The sequence below is a fragment of the Lepisosteus platostomus genome, chromosome 12, assembly GCF_059453375.1.
Source record: "Lepisosteus platostomus isolate fLepPlt1 chromosome 12, fLepPlt1.hap1, whole genome shotgun sequence".
Classification (NCBI taxonomy): domain Eukaryota; kingdom Metazoa; phylum Chordata; class Actinopteri; order Semionotiformes; family Lepisosteidae; genus Lepisosteus; species Lepisosteus platostomus.
Window position 1 is genome coordinate 22,674,033 of NC_142622.1, and position 24,016 is coordinate 22,698,048.

The 24,016-nt window shown below is 48.6% G+C and overlaps 2 protein-coding genes across 3 annotated transcripts in view; one reads left to right on the forward strand and one right to left on the reverse strand.

Annotated features, from left to right (window-relative positions):
• Positions 1-651, forward strand: part of tex10 (testis expressed 10) — a 38,932-nt gene extending 38,281 nt beyond the window's left edge. For both annotated transcript variants that reach the window (XM_088601416.1, XM_088601415.1), the window contains exons 15-16: positions 79-289; positions 386-651. In XM_088601416.1, coding sequence (XP_088457542.1) covers positions 79-289; positions 386-499 — 325 coding nt within the window. In that variant the 3' untranslated portion in view covers positions 500-651. The remainder of the gene's footprint in view (positions 1-78; positions 290-385) is intronic.
• Positions 652-778: 127 nt separating this feature from the next.
• The window catches only part of invs (inversin), a 74,423-nt gene continuing 51,185 nt past the window's right edge, over positions 779-24,016 (reverse strand). The window contains exons 10-18 of the mRNA XM_088601414.1: positions 19,018-19,173; positions 18,264-18,493; positions 14,004-14,110; positions 13,212-13,421; positions 11,335-11,594; positions 9,773-10,412; positions 5,332-5,543; positions 2,926-3,030; positions 779-2,062 (exon numbers count right to left, since the gene is read on the reverse strand). Of these exons, the coding sequence (XP_088457540.1) occupies positions 1,947-2,062; positions 2,926-3,030; positions 5,332-5,543; positions 9,773-10,412; positions 11,335-11,594; positions 13,212-13,421; positions 14,004-14,110; positions 18,264-18,493; positions 19,018-19,173 (2,036 nt within the window). The 3' untranslated portion in view covers positions 779-1,946. The remainder of the gene's footprint in view (positions 2,063-2,925; positions 3,031-5,331; positions 5,544-9,772; positions 10,413-11,334; positions 11,595-13,211; positions 13,422-14,003; positions 14,111-18,263; positions 18,494-19,017; positions 19,174-24,016) is intronic.

The window sequence follows — 24,016 nt, forward strand, 5'->3', positions numbered from 1 at the left end:
ATTGTTAGGAGGCCATGATTGCTAAAGGCCAGTGGGAAATCTGGCAGTGCAGCTGACCCGTGTCTGTCTCCGTCTCAGGGAGGCGGTGTGGGGGGCGTGTGTGGGCGCCCTGGGGGGCGTGCCGCGGCTGCTGCGGCTGGTGCTGCAGGCCGTGCAGGTGTCGGAGCTCGGCGAGGAAGAGCTCCCCCTGGTGGCGCAGCTGCTGCGGCTCCTGCTCCAGCACAGCCAGCTCCGGAACCACATGCTGGCCAACGCGACCCTGCTGCAGCACCTCGTCCAGGACCTCACGGTACGTAACGTTTCCGCTTGCCGCGACTCGTCCGGGGCCCTCGGGTCGGCGCGAGCGTGCGGCTCTGAGCCGGTCCCGTGTCCTGTGTCTCCGCAGCGCTGCTGTCGGGGGGCGGCTCGCGAGCAGTGGCTGACTGACCTGCTGTACTGCTACAGCGTCGCCCTGTCAGCCCAGCATCGGGGAGCGGCAGGGCCCCGCGACGCCTACTGACGTCCTCCACAGGCGGGCCTGCCGGCCTTCTTCTCTTTTCAGCTGATTTTTTTATGGTCGTTTGCCTCGAAGGGCCAAGGGATTGCATTTCGGAAAATACCGATCCGGTGTATGTTGGTAATTTAATAAATGTCATTTAAGGGGAAAAAAAAGTGAAGCTTTGCAAAATTCCTTGGAGATTTTTTAAATGATGTGTGTAAAAATATATGCTGTACTGTGAATGATGATACAGGAAAAACATCAATGCTATACAATAAGAAAACACTTCGTAACACAATCCAGCTTTTGTATTTTCAGTATTTATCTTCATGAAAAAAATGCTGAACAAGCATTTCAATTTGACCACTTTCCTAGTGTGCTCATGGTGTATTACTAAATGTAGGCACGGTTCAACTCGTATAAGCTAATAACTCTGTTCTGTAAGTATATAAAATACCATTAACTTGACCTTTATCATACAATAGACTGATAGTAAAAATAATATATGAAGCACGTAAGTGTTCCTCTCACTGTGTATATTACAGGAGTCTGTACCTTCAATTTAATCTACATTAGCCAACAGCAGATTTATTTTGGGGTGAAAGAGCTGACTCAAAGCCTCAGCTGCTTAAAATGCTTAGCTCTTCAAAAGGAAATACCAGCAGCTGTGTTGCTGAGCTCCGCCCGGCCCTGCAGGTGTGACTGCGCTATGACCTGGTGCTGACAGATGCCTGCTGGGGGAAAGGTTATCGCTTGTGCAGTGAAGATGTGAATTTTAACGCAGGTTGGGCGCTGCGTCACGGTGTCGCGAAGCGTCTCTGGGGGGGATACTTGGCTCCTCTTGCCGACTCTGCACAGCGGAGAGCAGACAGCTGGTCCTCCAAAATGCTGGCCGGCGTTATCTGTGTTTTACTTGGAGTCTTGTGTCTAGTTGTGCAAGTTCTCAATCAGTCTTCCTCATGCTAACACAAGGAGAAAGGTAGCCCTAGTTTAAACCAAAATCTTTACTCATGATGCAAATGGCTTTTTGGCACAAAAACACCTTATGTATTTACATAGGTGCTAAGCATTTTACATGTATTTTTTTCTACCCGAGGATAACTAACCTGCATCTCAAGCCCCCTTAAAGCCAAAGAATACTTAAGGGACAAATTAAGGTATTTTGTGCTCCTGAGCTTGACCAATGTGGCTAGAGTTTGTGCAGGGATGGACAAATGAAAGACTATACCCACTGATCTCAGGTCGATGAATATGCTTTCTCGGAAATTCCAATGTCCTTTGAGTTTAGTTTTGGTTACGGTCCTTGTGGCAGTTCTGCCTGTTGTGTGAGTATTGTTGCTGCTGGGGCTCATTCCCTGTCCACTGCTCTGAGAGCCTGGTCTGTGAAAGAAGGCCATGTGTGTGCCAGTCTGCTGGTGCGTTGTGTATCCCTGAAGTCACGATGGACAGCCGAGCCTCTCCTTCTGTCTCACTCCTTCTCCCTGGTTTTGCTGCTCCGAGCAGCGGTGTGAGGCCTCATGTGGTAGGAGAACTGCTTGGCCTGGCCCATGCTCTCCAACAGGTGCACACATCCCACACTGCTCACTGTGTGAAAACACACACAGAACACGTTACCACAGGGCTGTTACACCTCCTCTCTGTTCTTATTCTGTCCATTTTTATACATCTTTATTATCATATACACTGTATAGTTTAATCTCTGCCTGTTACCCATTATCTCAGTTTTTTTACCTATAATTTCTTCTCCTCCTGTACTTTGTGTACAGGGAGAAGCAGTCTACAGCTGTAGGACACCACTCACACCTACTGGCAGGGCCAGTTCTGACGGAGCGCTTCACAATTCTAGTCCTGAAGAGGAATCACGCTCCAGCATACTCTGTACTGGAGGCTTCTTTGACTTAGAAGCTGCACTCAACTGGTCCAGTTAAGGAAATAGTTTCAGCTTGACATATTTAAGATTTCTCATTAAAAGCAGACTATATCCATTAACCTCAAAGCCTGAAATTCTGCAGTCCTGCTTCAGAGTAATGCCCCTATCTACTTTAAATCTTTATATAAAACATTGACAGTTAATTGCAGACAAGACCTTACCACAGGCCACATGCAGGTGTGATGCAAGGTTCACTGCTTAGTACAGGAGATCCCGAGCTGGAGATCACACATCAGCTGGTTTACATTCCAGCTTGAGCTTAATTACTTAATTGCAGTCTTAATTGAACTAATAAGTTGCTTGTTTAGAGTATTTGGAAGTTTTTTTTCTATATAAAAGTTTGAAATTTTATGTTGTTTATGAAATGCAACAGTTAAATGGCAGCATCCGAGCATTAAAGGCTAAAAGCAGTCAAACTGAACTGTTATTAATTCAGTGAAGGGTTCAGTTGTGTAACGCAGACCTCAGCTGGTGTGTGCACCTCCAGGATCACAGCTGGGAAGACTGTCATACTCACAGCGAGGCGGCGGGTTAAGGGACAGGTCGAGCAAGATCTGGGAGTGGCTGCGAGAGCTCAGCACCGCACTTCTGCTTAAGCGCTCCCTCCTGGCCTGGGATCCCCCTGTTGCACAAAACCAGCAGGAGAAACACGGCTGTAACCTGGAGTGAAAACGTGAGACCAACATGGCACAGTGATGGCGGACTGAACCTTGGGCCAAACGTACCATACATGTACACCTCCCCATTACTGGGTCTGCAGGCGCAGCAGTTACATCACCGCTGCTGTACAACACTCTGAGGCCCAGTATGCCACTCTGAGGCCCAGTACGCCACTCTGAGGGTCAGTACAACACTCTGAGGCCCAGTACAACGCTCTGAGGCCCAGTACGCCACTCTGAGGGTCAGTACGCCACTCTGAGGGTCAGTACGCCACTCTGAGGGTCAGTAGACCACTTTGAGGGTCAGTACAACGCTCTGAGGCCCAGTAGACCACTTTGAGTGTCAGTATAACACTCTGAGGCCCAGTACAACGCTCTGAGGCCCAGTACAACGCTCTGAGGCCTAGTACGCCACTCTGAGGGTCAGTATGCCACTCTGAGGGTCAGTAGACCACTTTGAGGGTCAGTAGACCACTTTGAGGGTCAGTACGCCACTCTGAGGCCCAGTAGACCACTCTGAGGCCCAGTAGTGTGTTTACATACTCTGATTAAGTTGTAGAACAGCTGTAGTGCAATAGTTTGTAAGCCTTTACTAACATTGCTTTAACACACTATTTCTTTATATGAGAGTCTTTTAGCCCAAGTCCAATGCACCACATATCCTGTCTAAGGGAACAAATAAGACTTCTTATTTGTGGTGCTAACTACAGCACCGTAAAACTCTAAAGTGGCTTGTGATCACAGAAAACGTACGGGAGCATATTTCATGAGGGTAGAAATATGATGTATCGTCGACCGTCTTAATTAAAACAAGGTGAGTCTGAGGATAATTATCCTGTAAACCTGACAGTTTCAAACGTCCGATGCAGGCCTTCTGGGCAGGCGCTGGGTCGTCTTGTGAGTGGAGGTGGAGTGCAGTTCGGAGCTGCAGACAGCGCCCTGACATTCCCGCTGACAGCGCTGAACTTTTCACACAGGCCAGGCCTGTCAGCGCGGGCGGGGGAGCTCGGCGTGGGGCAGCCGCCCGGCTCTGAAGGCAGCCTCTGTCTGCGAGAGCTGGCAGCCGGCCCCCCGTCCTCTCCCTTCATCACCTGCTCATGTCTGCTAAAGGCCAGGCCGTCTCTGCGCCGCGACCGAAACCTGCCGCTCTCTCGGCTGTTGTTGCGGCGGCGGGAGTGGCGCTGGGGACCCGGGCACCGCGGAGCGCCGTCTGACGTGTCCAGGGCGAGGGGGCGCGGCCTGGCACAATCTTACAGAGCCCCCTGCTGGCCCCGTGCTCCGGGAGACCCATGATCTTGAGCACTTCGCTATAGTGCCTGCTAAGAAAAGCGGCCATTTTCTGGTTTGCAATTCCAAAATTAACATTTATTTATTTGGACATTTGTGATGACAATATGCAGTCTAGGGACTGAGGGAATCTTGTGCTAAAAGGTGCGGTCATAGCAGCCATAACACCCTGCAACTCACAACTGGCAGCCCACTGAAGCTCAGCAGGTGTGAGCCTGGTCAGTACCTGGATGGGAGACCTCCTGGGAAAGCTAAGGTTGCTGCTGGAAGAGGTGTTAGTGGGACCAGCACGGGGGGACACTATACTGTAAAAAGGCGCCATCCTTCAGATGAGATGTAAAACCAAGGTACTAACTCTGTGTGGTCATTAAAAGTCCCAGGGCTTTTCTTGAAAAGAGTAAGGGTGTTACCTCAGCCTCCTGGCCAAATTTCCCATTGGCCCTTACCAATCATGGCCTCCTAATAATCCCCATCTATGAACCGACTTCATCACTCTGTTCTCCTCCCCACTGATAGCTGGTGTGTGGTTAGTGTACTGGAGCACTATGGCTGCCGTCACATCATCCAGGTGGGGGCTGCACATTGGTGGTGGTGGAGGGGAGTCCCCATTACCTGTAAAGGGCTTTGAGTGGAGTGTCCAGAAAAGCGCTATATAAGTGTTAGCTATTATTATTAATTATTATTAATTAAAGCCGTGTCTCATGCCAGGTCAGACCTGCTTTCCTCAGTGCAGATCGAAAACTGGATCCTGTTTCCTCCTTACTGACTTCCCAGATGAAAGCATGACAGGATCAATGAGCTAGAAGCAAATTAGCAGACTAAAAGGCCGTCTCCCATTCAAATTATAACCTAGGAGATGTTAAATGAGAAGCAAAAGTCCCTTCTGCTTTTGCACTCCAATTGTTAGTTGCTTTGGAGGTATTGAAGATGACCTTCACACACTAGCTAGCTGCCGGCTGTGGGGTTTTGTCTCTTACCGTAGATACTCTGCAGTACGGAGCTCTTCCTCCCGCCGGCCCGGGTGGGCGGGGCTCTGGTGGTGGGCGTGGTCTTAGGTGCCATGTGGGCGGGGCCGGAGTACAGCGATTTCCCCCACAGCAGCTGGATGAGCAAGGCCGCGGCCTCCGCCGGCGCTGCTCCCATCGGGCCACCACGCATCGCTGCCCTCAGCTGAGTCCGCACGTGGAATCTGAGGCGCACGCAGTCACAGCCAGCCACAGAGAGAGAGACAGGGACGGGCACAGGGTGAACAGGGCTGGAGGGGGAGGGCATCAGTATCTTTACAGACTGTGCTGCAGTAGCCTCTGGCACACTCTAAAAACTCATGCGGATTTCTGTTCATACAGCTAAAACAACTGGAGTACAATTTTGATCACCACATTCTAAAAACCATTGCTGTTCTGGTATCCACCCAGAGAAGAGCAGCCAGAAATATTCTGGGGCTTTAAGTAGGAACTACAGCACTATTTTTATATTTTAGGGTTAGATAGAATCAGCATTGATGAGTGCAGCTCAAACCACAATAAAAGTAAAATGTACACAGTAACGTGTAAAACTTCCAATTTACACCACAAAATAGACTGAATTCAGGTATGTGCAGCGCCGTGTTCTGCGATTCAGGTCAAGGCAAGAAAACATCCGGTGACTTGAAACAGCCCTATGACGTTGTGAACAAGCAGGCTCGTGAATACATCTCGTTTAATCCAACAGAAATACTGTTCTCGACTTTGAGACACTTTTTCCAACAAGCGCTACTTTCTTGTTAACTCTGCATGCAGATCACGTCGGAATTCTGAGGTGAAATGTCTGCTGCACAACCTGTACTTATTCGTGCACACACTCGTGCAAACTTTCACTCTTTCCCGTGACGAGACCAGGGATCTGTGACAACATGGCCACTTACAGTTTTTTCACGCTTTGAAGCTGAATTCAAAACAAGTCATTTTTCTCTCCACAGTCAATGAATATATACTTTATACAGTCTATAAGGTCAATGAATTTCCAAGATTCAAAAACCAGTATGAGAAATGAGGACTTCCCTTTAAGGGAATGCCCTACACTCAGGATATTCTGAAGGAACTGAACCTTTTTAGTCTTGAAAAGAGAAGATTACGAGAGGACCTCACATATTCAAGATCCTTAAAGACATCCCAGCAGATTTCTTCCAAATGAACCATGAAACATGAACCAGAGGTCACTGCATGAAAGTGCATTTAAGACTGAGAACAGGAAGCACTTCTTTACTTTGTTGTGTTTGTGGGAGTGTGGAACAAGTTACCCAGCCTTGTTGTTGAAGCTGATACCCTGGTTTCTTTCAAGAAACGGCTAGACGAGATTCCTGAATCAATTAACTACCAAATGGGCTAGATGGCCTGCATGTTCTCTTGTTTGTAAACTTTCTTATGTTCTTAAGTGCATACATGTTATACAAAAACAATTCTGTATGCAGGAATGAATGTTGCCAGACTACATTTATAAAAAGACAGTTACAGCATTTCTGTTAAAGTGCTGTAAAATGCTGATGCCGAGTGCTGTACAGTGTTGAAGAAATTTCAGTTCTGTGAAAGAACACCAGAAATCACAGATACATTTGGCATCAACAAAAGCCTTGTGCAAACAATTACCGTGCCTTGCACGCTGCAGGGCCCAACAGTGAACTTTTAGCCTCTCGTTAAAAGTAAATGCTTCTTTGAATTAAAACCCCATTTTCTTCCAGCTCCTTAGGTGTTGAAGTGTAAGTAGGCGTCTGGTCACAGAGAATGAAGGTGGCAAGGACAGGGTAGGATCATGGCGCACATGGGCACCACATGTCTCCAAGCCACAAGAGAGACCATTTTCAAGGCCCGTTACTGAAAGCTTTCTGCACTTTGGTGAGATCTGTAAGAAGATCACTGTCAGAAGACAGAGAAGTGCGACAGACTCGGTGGGGAAGGTGGATGGAGACGAGCACAACAAGACAGCGGCAAATCGAGAGGAATGATGAAACAAAATGATTTTCGATGGGGGGAAAACACAGTCTCCCCTGATCGGCCCTTGTCACTTAATTGGCTCCTCAACAAGAAGACTATGGGACAACCATGGTCTGACCATCACTCCAGGGTAAAAAAACTGCAGTCCCACAGCAACGCGCTGATCCGAATTCCCATCGGTTTTGCCACAACATGCCCACGCACGGGGTATTCACATCAACCTTCTGGGATCTGGACCAACTGGATGTACAGATATGAACATGCTTGTGTATATGCACTATCTTGTTATTATGTGATGGCCAGTTCTCACAGTGTGTACTCCAGCCATTTCTGCACAGCAGCATCCCCGTTAATGCCACTTGGCCAGATCAAGAGTTTTTCTAAGATTCCGATCAGCTCAGAGCACCGAGACTCAGAGGAGAAGGTGAAGACGAGACAAATCGAGACGTATGAGCAAACAAAATGATTTCGGTTGGGGAAAACACAGCCTCCACCGATCGGCTCTTGTCACTTATTTAGCTCCTCTGATCCACTGATCCTTATTCCCATTCATCCAGCTTTTCCACAACTCTCCCACACCTGGGATATTCATGTCAACCTCCTGCCTGCGAATCGGCATCAGGGCCTTACAGGATGTACAAGTCCACGCCACAAGATAAGTACACATGTATGTGTTCACCAAACAAGCCCGATGGGTCTCCATTCGTATACAAATTATTATATGTTACTGTAGGATCGCCAGTGCCATGTTTGGGGTTTTGTTGTGATCTAACCCTGCTCAAGGGTTTTTCTCAGATCAAGCTCAAATGCCGATGGAATGGATCCTGGGAGCGCTTGCAGGATCAGCCTTTGAAATAACATGGTGGAGCAGAGGCATCTGCTGTTTTGGACTGCAGCATCAGAGGATCGGGTAAGTGGTTGAACCACTTTTCCTCTTCTATGTTGCGTTCTGCGGCATGACGTGGCATGTGATCATCTGAGACTCGGATGTCTGCGCTAACTGCGCCAGCAGAGCCCCCAGGTGGAGTCAAAGTGGGTCTGACTGGAGTGACAGGGGAATGCGACACCGCTGGTGAGGACCGCAGGTTCCCAGCCATTTAACCTTGACAGAAAATGGCAGTGTAAATTACCCCTGCTTCAAGGCTGCTCATATTTAACAACCACCATCAGCCTTTAAGACCAGTCACTGCTGTCTTCTGCATCACCCCCCCTCGCCAGAGCGCGCTTGCCCAAGTCGTCCCTATCGATCACCGAGCCCGTCATTATAAAGCCATAGACAGCACTCCCAGCTGCAGCCCATGCTGAGCGCCAGGCCTCTCTCTCTGTAACTCCAGTCAAATGGCTTATCGATCCCCCTCCCCCACAGCTGTGATGTGAGGCCTCATTTGTGCTCATGTGCTGCACGCTGGACACAAAGGCCTGCTGGTTAAGACTGGGGAAGGCGGGCTTGCCCTTGCTCTGCGGCACGGTCTTTGTCGTCAAGTGGGGAGGTGTAGACAGCAGAGCTGAACACTGGGATTACTAGGGGGGCAATAAAAATGATCAACAGGAGAGGAGCCTATGGGGTCATTTTCCAAGGGACACCTGCTATTTTAGTTAAAAACAGTCTTGCATTCAATCGTTGGATGAGCCAACGGCTTGCTTCCTGTCCTGCCAGGTGGAACAGTACTAGTTAATCAACACAGACTCTCACTGCTCAGCCTCAGATTTGAGTGGGCACACTTCTTATCAAATGCTGCTTTCTGGAAACTCGGTAATCGCCATGCCAAATCACTGACCGCGTAGAGTACAGGATCGTTTATATTAGGAATCTGATCGGAGACTCTTATCATATACTGTGATAACTTTCCCTTACTTTGACTTTTTTTTAATGGATGATTCTCAATCCATCTTTGTCATCGATCACTTGACTGAATTTGATCATTTCGGCCGAAAGATAAGTCGTTGCCTCCACTTCATCAGTAGGGAAGGGACTCAGTTATAAAATCTAAAACATTTTTTAAACATTCTAAATCTGAGGGAAAGCTAAAGTGTTAGCTTTCAGCAGGTGGAAAAAATGGAGTTAAGTCCATTGAAGGAACAAGAGTTAAATGAACAAATTAAGAAGAAAAGATTTACATACATAAAGTCCCGTCCATCTAAAACATATAAACATCACAAGCAGCAATGCCAATTGTAAGGTCATTCTGCACTGCCCTACTATGATCCCTGTGAGTGTGCGTCTGTGTGTGTGTGTGTGTGCGCACGTGTGTGCCTGTGTGTGTCTGTGTGTACTCCTTGTGCCCGTTGCTTTCTGGGATAGGCCCTGGCTCCCCTGCGACTCTGAACTGGATGAAGCGGTTAGGAACTGGGTGGATGTTTTTCTTTCAGCTGGGCGGTAGTTGCTTGCTAGTGTTTGCGTCCGAGGACCCGCGCGGGTCAGTAATAGCGGCGTGCGCAGATCCCTCACCTCCTCCAGGCTTCCTGGATGGTGCTGGCCGCCCGGTTCTTTCTCCTGAACAGGTCCTTGCGGCTCCTCTCCCTCTCCACCACCTGCAGGCGCAGCTCCAGGGGTGCCAGCTCCACGCTGCCGCTGGTCCAGGGTCCCGCGGGGGCTTTCGGGAGCGGGGCAGGGAGGGGCCGGTCGGGCCGGGGGGCCGAGCAGGGAGGAGGGTGGCTCTGGCTCCGGGGGTGGCGGGGTGCCAGTGGAGGTAGCTGTGTGTTCTGGGTGGGGGTGTGGGTGACGGGGGCGGCCAGTTTGGGGGTTGGCACCGCCGTGTGGGTGCCAGGTTTGGCACTACCTGGCCTGCTGGAGCCTGCTGGGGAGTGACGCTCGCTGTTTAGACTCTTCCCTTCTGGTTTAGAAGCACCCTTGGTAGTTTTTGGGGGGGTTCCTGTCTGGCGCGCTGGTCTTGAGTGGGCCTCCTCTTCACCCCTGTCCACAGATCCCTTCCTACAGGAAGCAGGAGACTTCTTCGAGGGGCCAGGGGAGAGGGGAGTGTCCTTCTCAGGGGGGGCTAGGGCCGCAGGTTTGGGGGGCAGGACAGGCACAGCTCGAACGTCAGCAGTCCTCCCCCTCTGCTCGCTCTTGGCAGATCTGCTCCTGCGTTCTGATTGGACAAAGGAACACCATGAGAAAGGGGGGTCATCTTCTGAGGGATGGAAAGAAAGAATAGGAGGAAATAAAGAGAAAGGGACAAGTAGGGGCAGAGAAATAATAATAATAATAATTGCTTACACTTATATAGTGCTTTTCTGGACACTCCACTCAAAGCGCTTTACAGGTAATGGGGACTCCCCTCCACCACCACCAACAGCACCCACTATGACGGCAGCCATAGTGCGCCAGAATGCTCACCACACATCAGCGTTCTGCCTATTAGTGGGGAGGAGAGGAGTAATGAAGCCAATTCATAGATGGGGATTATTAGGAGGCCATGACTGATAAAGGTCAATGGGAAATTTGGCCAGGACACCGGGGTTACACCCCTACTCTTTTTGAGAAAAGCCCTGGGATTTTTAATGACCACAGAGAGTCAGGACCTCAGTTTTACGTCTCATCCAAAGGACGGCGCCTGTTTACAGTATAGTGTCCCCGTCACTATACTGGGGCATTAGGACCCACATGGACTGCAGGGTGAGCGCCCCCTGCTGGCCCCACTAACACCTCTTCCAGCAGCAACCTTAGTTTTTCCCAGGAGGTCTCCCATCCAGGTACTGACCAGGCTCACACCTGCTGAGCTTCAGTGGGCTGCCAGTTGCGAGTTGCAGGGTGATATGTCTGCTGGCTCAAATAAACAAAGGGACAGGAATGGAGCATGACACAGAGAGAGAGAGCAGTGAGAGAGCTTTAGGAAAGAGTGGTACAGCTATGGTCCTTCAGGAGTGCTCAAGGCCTAAGGAGTGACTCAGTAACAGAATTAATGATACAGTACCCACTTTATACAATAACACTGGATCATGCATGATATCTGATTTATCCTGTAACAGACATGAAGATATGGAACCAAATTCTGTTGTGGATCACAGTACCTCTGTTTCGACAGGGCTCCCCAGCTTTGCCCTTTGTGTTGTGACTGTGCTCTGCCCCAAAGGGTTTCAGGGTGGCGTGGACCCCAGGAGCCCTGCTGTCACTGTCCGAAACCAACAGGGACCTGAGTTTCGGTTCCAATCTGTCCACCGGACCCTGCTGCTCCTCCTCTTGACCCTGCTGCCAAGCCCCCTGGCTTGGTTTCCCCGCCTCCAGACCTTGCTGCTCCGCCTCCCGGCGTCTCTGCTCCTCCTCCCGCTTCCTGTCAGCGAAGACAACAGCACGCTGGGGTCGGCAAATGGGACAGAGGGTACTGGACACTCACCCATGAACCCATGAAGGGCACACCGCATAAACATCACGAATAACAAATGCTGCCCTACCCGGTTTGACGAAAACATAATTATGGAACAAGTTATAGCTTTAACCGGTTGATTATAAAACATAATTTTCTAAAGAACAAAGTTTTAAAGTGGCTTTTGCAGCCATGGTACATGGAGCAGGTGATCTAACTTTCCTTCAAGATGGTGCAAAGCTGGTGTGTGAAGGAGTTAAGATCTCAGTTCAGTGGGGTTTTTTTTGTGCTGATTTCTATTTCCCCCACTGAGACACTCCCAGGGCTGTCAGACAGGCAGGTACACAATAGACTGTTCCCTTGATCTGCTATCATCCCCGCTCTGACAGACTACCTGCCCCCCTCGGCCCCCCCCCCCCAATTCGTCTCCTGCTCCCTGACAGCTGGTAAATGTCATATCACACCACGGCGCGATGTTGTCCAATTAGCGCTTGGCAGCACGTGGCCCCGGCTGCAATCGCCAGAGCATTAGCGCAGAGCGCAGCCAATGACAGGTTAGTAATGTAGCGTGTCATCATCAGTTGCCATGATGGGTGTCAGGAGTGGCTCTGTGTCAGATCGCCGCCGCCTGTCAGAGGAGAGTCTTAACTCCATCTGTCAAGAAAACCCCCCTTCCCTGCCCCAGCTGAGCTTAGTGATCGAAACTGGGAGTCTGAACACACGCTAATTGTTCCAGGACTTGGCTGGGCTGTACTCCCTCTCACTCTCTCTGCCTGTGGTTTTGATAAGAGCAAATCGTTTCAAATAAAACTATTGACACGATACAAATGGATTGTGACTGCCGGCTTCGTAGCCCATATGGATTTTGCAGCCCGCGCTCCTAGCATACTGATAGATGAGCACCTTCCAGTTTGCGCTGCTGTTTGATTCCGATGCCAAAAACACAACCTGGCCTACAACGTGCTCGGAATCTGGCTTCATCTTAGCGCAGATGCTGTACAACCCCTGCGTAACTGAACACGGCCAGGGAACTTTCCTGGTTATGCTGCTTGGAGAACCCATTATGTAAATGCAGACGTGTTGGCAGTGTCACCTGATCAGACTGTGAGAGTTTATTTGTGCGTGGCCATGTGAGCCCCTCTGATAGGTCCTGGGCATCTCAGGCTAGGATTTCAGAAGTCCCACTGGCTGCCAGTTTATATTCCAGCTAAAATATTCCAGGACCACCTCTACTGCAGTACGTAATTAGCTGTTCATGAACTACAGCAGGTGCCTTTCTGCTTCCGCTTGACTAGCAGGGTGATTTTCAAAATGGGATCAAATCTCACTTCCAGGTTTCCTGCATGTTACAGTACAATTACACACGCCAATCGCACTTTTTTGGGCTCGCATGACCTTAAAAGAGATTAGGAGGGATGCAGTCTGGAGAGAAACCCAAAGGGAGAAGAGACGTCACAGCTGGAATAACAAGGGATGGCTGGTGTTGCTCTAACTGGCAGTCGTGAGTGGTGCCCATGCTGAGAAGGGCAGCAGGGGGCGGAGGTGGCCCAGGGTGCCGTGCGGCGGGACAGCGGAGAGACTCACTTGGCCGCGTCCTTGCGCAGCTGCTCGTGCCTCATCAGCAGGTTCTTGCGCTCGCGGAAGGCCTGCCGCACCTTGTAGCCCTTGTAGACGGCCTGGATGGAGGCAGCAGCGATGTCCTGGATGGCGGCGATGGACAGGGCACCGTGCTCCAGCATGAACTGCGTCACCTCCTGGTGCTCGCCCAGCAGGGCGTAGTCCAGAGGGGTGTACCTGCACACAGGAAAACAGCTACACACCACACGCCCACTGGGAGGAACCACCACTCCACACGCCCAATGGCACGACCCCCCACACCACACGCCCACTGGGAGGACCCCCCACACCACACGCCCACTGGCACGACCCCCCACACCACACGCCCACTGGGAGGACCCACCACACAACGCCCAGTGGCACGACCCCCCCCCACACCACACGCTCACTGACAGGACCCCCACACCACATGCCCACTGGCATGACTGGGCATGGAAGCAAACAGTACTCTCTCACAGCCAAGCAAACCCAGATTTGAGCACTGGAATTTCACTATCAACCACATTATCTGCAGTTAACACACTCTCACATGGGCCTTTAAGAAACCCTATTTTAGCTTACACTAGGAGCCATTAATGTTTGTGCCTTCCAGAATCATTATAAAGACTATAACAGATGCAAATGCAGTTTCATATATTTACATACATAATATTTGCATGTGCACAATAGCTGACAAGCAGTCTGGAGGAGTGAATACATCTACAGATACCTCACTGTACTAACACAGCCAGAGACCTTCAGTAACAGAGCCATACAGACCTCTCCTCGTTGTGCTCCATGTGGTTAGGGAAAGCACCGCATCCCAGCAGCAACTTCACGGCATCCAGGTACCCGTTATTACAGGACCAGTGCAGCGCCATCCTCCCCTGCACACACAGAGCACTTCATTCATTCCTCATGCCCTGCAAAATTCCCTCGTGTGCCTGCCCAATCCCGAGGCCCAAATCTGCGATCGCGAAGCAGGCGGATTGTGCCGAGAGTTCAAACCGTGCAAACATTCTGCGCATCCTGAACCCCCCACATGTGCAGTTATTAAGACTTGTCCACCCCCTCCTGCAGCGACACTTATCAGCACTGGGATACAGAATATAGCATGTAATTAAATACTGAAGAACAGCCCATTAGTAAATGCTCTCCAACTTCCCTGTGCAATTTAGTACATTTCCCCTGCCTTCCTACATTCATTAGCCTATAGAAGAGTAGAAGAGTTGTTTCAACATGGGTTAACCTACATCTCCATAAATCAAACAGGATGAACTGGACAGTCTGTAAAGAAGGAAGGTCTCTCAGCCTTGGGATTCCCAGAGGTTTCCACTGTGACGTATTGTGAAGGAAGGCTGGAGGTGAGGTGCAGTATCTCACGTCAACGAGAGAGGAGCAAGTGGAAGAGAATATTCTGGGTCTCTCCATGGGCTGGACCTGTGTTTTTCTGACACAGCGTTTCTCACTCCGGTTCTTCGGACCCCCATAAACCCCCCATAAGTCTGTGAGCCAGCCTGTCCTGAATCCTTCATTTGAAAAACCCAGAGCAAGCATACAAAAAGTGAAAAGGTGCAGATTTATCTAGAGTTCTGGGGTTGTGGTCAGATCATAAGTCCGGACCTCGGTTCTGATGCCAAGATCTGGAGTACCACCCTTCCCTCTGTGTTGTACACTCCATCACCGCCGTGCTGGATAGCATCGGTCTCTATAGTCCAATGTGACACCGGGCCTGCAGGGCTCACTGTAGAATGAGCCACGCCCAGTGGGTGCCCCCTGCAGGCTCAGAGCTGTGCCACTTCCGCCAATGCTATCTCTTCTGGCCCCAGTCTGATCCACAGCTCACAGGGCATGTGCGGAGCTTTGCTTACTGGTGCCTCATTGTCCTTCAGGAGAAACCAGCAGACAATGGCTCCTGTGTTGTGCCGACAGCCCGAGGAGCAGAGCAAGGCAGAGGCGATAATGACCACTTGGTGGTCGGAGAGGAAAGGAATTGACGAGAGAGAGGCTGTTTCACATCTGAAACACGGTACCTCCTGCAGTTCACAACTTCTTCGGCCAAATCTCTGGCGTTTTAGAGAGCATGTGAGCCAAGTGCATACATGCCAGCAGAATGTAAGAAAGTACAATAAAACTCACCAAATAAAAGTATAACAGTAACCTACGAGGGACGTAAGAAAAAGTAGGCTGTCTGTAACTCCGTACTGAAAAGATACTCATTGAAAGATAAACTTGTCTTTCCCCCCCCCCAATTCAAGGATATTTAAAATGTATCTATACTGTGCTGTGTAAAAGTGTGTTGGGCTAATGATTTGGAATTACTGATGACTCTTATTGCAATATTTGAGAGTTTGTCTCAGGTCTTATTTACTAGTACCAGCGGGCGAAAGCAAACTCAGCATACTACAGTATGCATTACATTGAACGTGAACGTATTTAACCTCTCGCATACTGGACCTGGTGTACTGATTTCTGTTGGTTTAAGGCCCAGCCTGACTCCTTGCTCAGCTCAGCTAACAAGACCACACTAGAAGACAGTGCAAGTCACCAAGACAACAGTACTTTCTTCTAGTGTGGTCTTGTTAGCTGAGCTGAGCAAAGGAGGCAGGCTGGGCCTTAAACCAACAGAAATTGCTTTCTACTTTGTGCAGTGCAGGTACTGTATATATGTCTACCAAAGGCCATGCTAAATTGATTCTTCCTACGGCAGCTTTTCCTGCCATCCCTCCCCAGGGCATCCTCTGTGTAATCATCACGCACCCCCATGACCTCTTCACCTGACCGGACGGCTAGAGTAGAAAAGGCACAGGGTCTATAGTGTCTGCCCGCACGCTCTCAGAGGACAAGCACTGCTCCCTGTTTCACAAAGCACATCTGCTGAGGGTACAGCGATCTGCCCATGTGATATCTTCATTGCTTTTTCAACGAGCCTTGAAAGGTTAAAAACAGACTTCAGAGATAGGGAAAAAGATAGGCCTCACATCAGAAGCGTCTCCATTACTTTGCACAAAAAAAACACAGTGTTTCTGAGATTATCTGAATGATACACTGCTTGACAAAATGTTACAGTATGGACCACTGGAGTGACACATCACATGTCGTATCTTATAATTCCTGGGGGATGTACAGTAAAGTAACAGCAAGCCAAGTCAGTGGGCTGCGATATGCTGATATGATAGATATCTGACAAGAGCCATGTGCTTTTTGTGCATTGCTGGAAGGATCATTTACAGGGGTTTTACAGGCAGTGGTGGAAAGAGTAAAAAAATGTACCCACAAGAATTTAAATTTAGGCCACTAGAAGATGCAAACATAAGAGGCAGGTGAGAGGTTTTACAAGGGGTTTTCCAAAAATAAGGCAAGTAATAGCTTCTGTGAGAATGCATTAATTCCTAGATCTGTCTGGGCATTGTGGTTCATCATGATACTAACACAATCAAAAATAGAAGAAACTGGTGTCGATCTCCCGGAGTCCTGCTGCTCAAGTGCTTCTTCATGGGGCCGAAGTGACGGAAATCATGGTGTTCCTGTTTCTCAAGGCAGGTGGTGCAGATCCTCTCACAGTGACTCTGAAAACACCTCTGGGTTTGGCTGATAGTGTGTGGCCTGGTGCTGTCATGTGGAAGACGATGCCCAGACACAGCACAGCAACCCAGGGTACTCTCAATGACCTCCTGCAAGCCGTCCAGCCTGTGAAAGTAGTGCTTCGTCTTCACAGTGCGTCACCTTAGCAGAGAAAGGACTCTCCTTACTGATGGAGTTGTTCCGAGTGTTTTTTTTTATAGCTGCAGACAACTGATATTTCCAACCACATGACAGGCTGCATGCAAGTTTTATCTCCTGTAACGGAGCCCTGCAGGGTATGAGCCCCCTTCTGGAGCAGAGAGAGCCTCAGATGGATGGGGGAACATCAGTGAACTGCTATGGCACCCCTAGATGCTCACAGGCACCATACACAGCACCCACATCTGCAGCAGAGGTCTCTCTTGATAAAGACATCTCACTACACCCACATCCGTTTCTGGTATATGACACGGGACCCTGTGGGCTGGCAATATATTTTAGCCCGTGTCATGCCCCTTTCATGTAAAAATCTACTCGCACTGCACACCTCAGTGTCAGACTATGTTTCACCACCAGGCCAGCCATTATTAAGCTGGTATTGCAAAAAGTCCTCTATAGTGACGCTGTTAATGGATAGACTGGACCATTGAATGCTCAAAGTGGTTGGATAAATCACATCTCATGCTGTTTAGCACCGATGGAAGATCAAGGCCTGCCCCTGAAGCATTAGGCCTTGTTCAGGCCTAATCGTTCAGCATCGTGGTTGGAGGTTTGCTTTCCAGATGTCAAAGCCACTGAACAAAGAGCCTCAGCTGCTTGGTTTGTAGTCCCACATCTCCACAGGCAAGTGTGACCCACCGGTGCAGGGTTCTCAGACAAGCCTTCTAATTGAACTAATTATTGGCTCAATTTGCATGGTTTAGCAAACCGATCGCTCCAGATTTACAAAAAAAACCTATAAAACCTGCTGGAATGTGGCCCATTAGGACTGGGGAGTGTCTTGGTCCCCTGATGAATTCCCATGAATATATTGAATAGCAGGTGGTTGTAGAGGGAATAAAGGTATCGTGCTGGGAAGAGAGGTGTCAACTCGATTCCTGGAGGAACTTAATGTATTCTAGTTTTTCTTCCAATCTGAGACTTCTATTAACCTAATTACATTCTCAGCCAGACACATACAATAAGATACTTAAGGTCTCTTACAGCTGATTACTCAAAACACTTCACTAAAGACAGAGTTACAAAGCCGGCTTCACAGCTCAGTTGCAAGTATTACCCTTATGCGGATGATTAGAGAGTTAGATCCACGACGTAACGAGCTCGGGCTGGAACAAAGAGCAGAAGACATGAGCCTCTCAAGAGCTCGCTCAGCCCTTCCATGGGGTATGGATGGTAAGGGGGGGGGGGGATAATTCTGGCTGTAAAGTTGGAGGGGGTTTCTCGGGGGGGGAGATGGAGTTGGGAAATGGGGGTTACCTCTTTGTCCTGTATGTTGGGATCGGCCCTGTTCTCCATCAGCACGGCCATGCAGTTGATGTAACCCCCGTAGGCGGCGCACTGCAGCGGGGTGCGGCCGGCCAGGTCCTGGACGTTGGGGCTGATGCCATTTTCCATCAGGATCTGACACACCTCCGCGTTCCCGCCAAGGGCTGCCCAGTGCAGAGCCGTGTGGCCATCCAGGTCTACCAAATCCACACGAGCGCCCCCTGCAGGCAGAGATAAGATACACACACACCTACAAAGACACAGTTCTCATAGACATTCCCTGCCGACGTCCACACACACAAAGGCACAATAACTGAAATCCCACCAGAAGCCTCTCAACTTTGCAGCACTTTAGAAGCCAACAGCAAAACTACAATGCTGGCCTTTAGTGCTTCTTCTTTGGCGTCGGCAGGGGACGTAGAAAGGCTTGCAAAACTATTCATCGCCTTCCAAAGACATCCCATTTTCCTGAATTACAAATGGAGTTTGTAGCAGCTTTTGCTGGTAATTAACTTCTTTCACCCATAGAAAGTGTTCAGTTTGAGCAGCCCAGTTCCTGATTACATATATTCACTCTAAAATGCTCAAATGTGTGCGTTTTACTCGTAACAGAAAAAAGGACATCCCTAGAAGGAGGCGAATGCTCCTGCAAGGCCCTGAAATACTGAAATACCCCAGATCAGACAATGTGGTAAGGGACGCGTGGTCTAGTGCAGATGTATGGGGGCCCGGCGGAGGGCCGTACCTTGGATGAGGGTGAGGATGACGTCGCGGTGGCCCATCTCGCAGGCGCGGAACAGGGGCGTGTGCTTCATCACGTCCAGGGCGTCCACCAGGGCCCCGCGCTCCAGCAGCAGCCTCGCCGTGCTCACGTGGCCCGAGAGAGCCGCCGCGTGCAGCGCTGGAGAGAGGCAAGCACACGCTGCTGCATGCATGGCAGGGCACCCGCAGGCCAGCGCAGGCACCCTGCTGCACAAGCCCTAGCAGACACAGCTGAGCACTGATGGAGCACATCACTACAGCACCTCACACACACCTGATGGAGCACATTACTACAGTATCCTCACACACTGATCACACACACACCTGATGGAGCACATTACTACAGCACCTCACACACTGAGGACACACACACCTGATGGAGCACATTACTACAGCACCTCACACACTGAACACACATACACCTGATGGAGCACATTACTACAGCATCCTCACACACTGAGCACACACACACCTGATGGAGCACATTACTACAGTATCCTCACACACTGAGGACACACACACCTGATGGAGCACATTACTACAGCATCCTCACACACTGAGCCACACACACCTGATGGAGCACATTACTACAGTATCCTCACACACTGAGCCACACACACACACACCTGATGGAGCACATTACTACAGCACCTCACACACTGAGCACACACACCTGATGGAGCACATTACTACAATATCCTCACACACTGAGCACACAGACACCTGATGGAGCACATTACTACAGTATCCTCACACACTGATCACACACACACCTGATGGAGCACATTACTACAGTATCCTCCCACACTGAGCACACGCACACCTGATGGAGCACATTACTACAGTATCCTCACACACTGATCACACACACACCTGATGGAGCACATTACTACAGTATCCTCCCACACTGAGCACACGCACACCTGATGGAGCACATTACTACAGTATCCTCACACACTGATCACACACACACCTGATGGAGCACATTACTACAGTATCCTCCCACACTGAGCACACACACACCTGATGGAGCACATTACTAGAGTATCCTCACACACTGATCACACACACACCTGATGGAGCACATTACTACAGTATCCTCACACACTGAGCACACGCACACCTGATGGAGCACATTACTACAGCACCTCACACACTGAGGACACACACACCTGATGGAGCACATTACTACAGCACCTCACACACTGAGGACACACACACCTGATGGAGCACATTACTACAGCACCTCACACACTGAGCACATTACTACAGCATCCTTACACACTGAGCAAACAGACACCTGATGGAGCACATTACTACAGTGAGCCACACAGACAGTTGTAGATTTCCAACTATTTTGCCTGAAAACAGGAGGCTCTTTCACAAGTGTACAAGTTACCACTTGAATGTGCTACAGTGCCGTCCAAATGTTTTGGGGCAGTGAGGCCTTAACTGGGATTTTCACTATGAACAATTATTTCTGGAGAAAGAAAAACAAAACGTACTTTTGTACATTCAGTTCACCTCTCTCTGGTTACTTAAACAAACTAATAGTGGCAATTGGTTTTATTCTCAAGGAGTACAAGATTTGGGACAACTGGCTTAACGTTGTCTCTTGCTGGCCAGTTGTTTTATTGTTGGACATTCATGATCATAGAAAAGCTGAGAACATCCTGTTGCTCTGGCTTCAACGTTTGCATTCAAATGCCAAAATTAAAACCTTTCTGTAAACAAAAGCAGGGCAATGTGAAGCTTGAAAACAGAAAAACTCAGTCAGAACCACAGCAGAAAAAATCGGCAGACCAGAATAAATCATTTGAAACATCCTGAGGGGGGACTCGGACAAAAAAACATCTGGAGTTGAAAGATGATCAGAGCTTCACAGAAACAACCTAAAACAAATGTCCATGAAATCAACACCGTCCAAGATGCAGGGATGAGGGTATCAAAATATTCTCAGTTTGCAGACAATGGAGAAAGCAGAGTTACAGCGGCCACATCACAAGACATAAACCTCTCATCAGCACCAAGAGCAGAAAGGCTAGATAAGAATGGGCTCAGAAGTCCAAGCTGAGCCAGGAAAGGTGAGACCAAGACAAACCTCAACCACAGCGATGGAAAGGTTGAGGTGTGGAGAAAGAAAGTGCAGAAGCTCCAGTCAACACCACCTCTTCTGTGAAGCCAGGCGGAGGTAATGTCATGGCCTGGGCACGCATGGCCGCCTCTGAAACTGACTCGCACGTCTTGACTGAGGATGTTTCGAATGATGGCAGCCGCTGAATGACTTCTGAAGATTTCAGAAACATTTTGTCTGCTTATGTGGAAGAAAGTGTTTGCATACTTATTGAGTAGCACTTCACCATGCAGTAAGTCAATGACTTACAATAATGACTTTTGAGGCAATAACTGCATGAATTCTGTAATCCATTGGACTCTCCAAATTCTTCATATAATGTTTTGAGATGCTTTTCCAAGGCTTTGCTGCTGCTGCACTGAGTTCTTGCCTGTTCATGGGGTTATTGCCTTGGTGGTGGAGGGGAGTCCCCATTACCTATAAAGCGCTTTGGGTGGAGTGTCCAGAAAAGCGCTATTTGTAAGTGTAAGGAATTATTATTATTATTATTATTATTATTATTATTAATAATAATAATAATAATAATAATAATAATAATAATAATAATAATAATGGGCCAATGGAAATAAAGAGAAAGTCAGGAGAAAATAGTGGAAATCCTAGACTAGCCATCTCTAAATTAAAGTGTCTTTATATGAACAAATGTATGCATAAAGTACAATGTATACAGTATTGTCTATATCTTTCATATTATCATATCTCTTAATCACTTTAAAATTAACAGTACTAATCAAACAGAAACACCCCCACAGTTTTTAGTAAGTCTGATATCTTACTAAAATTGATATCTATTTAATTTGCTTTAGAAAATGAAAAAAGTGGAAACATTTGGTGAGACGGGCCTTCACACCTTCCCTGAAAGAAATGAACTCTCATGTGTCTGAAACTCGCCACTTTAAACCTACCCTGAGTGGCTCTGATGCAGATGGGCACAGGTTTACAGCCAAGCTAATTCTACTGCAAACTAGACTGAACTCACTTTCCCCTGCTTTCTCTGCACTCCTCGGTTGGCGACTCTGAGCTAGTGGCTTGCCTGTGGAAGACAAGAGGGAGCCCAGTCTTCTGATGGAGAACGGGTCGGTTTCACAGCAGACGCAGCAGGGACTGCACCGCCAGGTTTTACAGATGATGGATGAACCGCACAGCCCCAGAAAATAACCTCTGTAGACCCGTTCTCCGGGAGTCAGGGAACACATCCAAGAATCCCGATTGTGTTTTCTTTGTGCTCGCAGCCTGCCAGATTACAGTTATTGATGGGCCTGCTGTGAGGCTTAAATCTTCTTCAAACACTGCCTCTGTCTAGCCTAACACCATTCAATTGTTCCTTTGTATTTAAAAAAAAACGACAGTGTCACATCGCGTCAGCCCCTCAGAGACTTGCATGGTGGCCCAATCTAAAGCATTAGCTCATCCAACCCTTAAATAAAGCACTGCCTACAGCAACATTCTCCTCGCCAATACGGACCTTCAGGAAATCTTCAACGCCAATAGAAAAAGTGGGTGAATTGTTATGTTACATTTGTCTGCCTCTCCTAAACTAGTTCGGAGCAGCGTGACACAGCTCGTTGTGTCTGCAACAGGAGAGTCTAGAGGAAGTCAAGACAGCGATGCCTTCGGACATGTGTTAACGCTCAACCAATTTGTTGCATTAAGGAGGCAATTTACATATACATGCATATTAATGAGGGAAGTGTCAGGCTGAAGCATTCACCAGTCTTTTAAAGTGGATCAAACAAATTAGTCATAAGAGTTAGTCGTACAAGTAAAGAATCAATGTGCTGAAGATAACGGGCTAACTGGACAATTCAGCACCAGGACTGTTTCCCAGCATCCAGCAGTCTGTATTTTAGGATGTGGTCCTTTTCACAGCTTTGGCACTTATTCTGCTGAAGGCAGAGAAAGGGGAAAATTCAGTTTGTTCTTTGTATGACAAGAGGGGGTCAGTAGGCCTTTTATTAAGACCATGTGGCTGCTACACAGCCCACGCCTTGATACACTGGATATCAAAAGTCTACACACCCTAATTTTAATTTAATATTTTGTTGATGTAAAGGCTGAAATCGAGACAAATTATGGCAGACCCTTTTTCACCTTTAATAAGATCTTATATCAACAATATTGTAGTTAACCAACAATATTTCAGTGAAAAAAGTGAATCATTTTCAGGAATAATAATTCAAAATAAAAAAAAAACTTTTAATGCCTTGGTTGCATAAGTGTGCACACACCCTTTAACTAATACTTCGTGAAGGCACCTTTTGCTTTGATTACAGCCTGTTTGGATAGGTCTCTATCAAGTTATCCAATGTAAATCAGACTGCAAGTCCAGAAAACACAAAGTGCTGAGCACTCATATACTTCCTCTGCAGCTCCAGGTTCTCTGAGCTCTGTGTTACAGCTCTGCAGCTCCAGGTTCTCTGAGCTCTGTGTTACAGCTCTGCAGCTCCAGGTTCTCTGAGCTCTGTTACAGCCCTGCAGCTCCAGGTTCTCTAGGCTCTGCAGTTCCAGGTTCTCTGAGCTCTGTTACAGCTCTGCAGCTCCAGGTTTTCTGAGCTCTGTGTTACAGCTCTGCAGCTCCAGGTTTTCTGAGCTCTGTGTTACAGCTCTGCCACTCCTGGTTCTCTGAGCTCTGTGTTACACAGGGCTCCAGGTTCTCTGAGCTCTGTGTTACAGCCCTGCTGCTCCAGGTTCTGTTGTCGTAAGAGACCCAGAGTCAAAAACGCCTCTTGCATGACCCCTCACACATGAACCTCTGAGCGAATACAACTTGTACCACTCCTCAGTGGGACCTAAAACCGAGCCTTGGCCACTTCCCCAAGCATGTTAAAGTGGCTTAGGCGCCACCCGA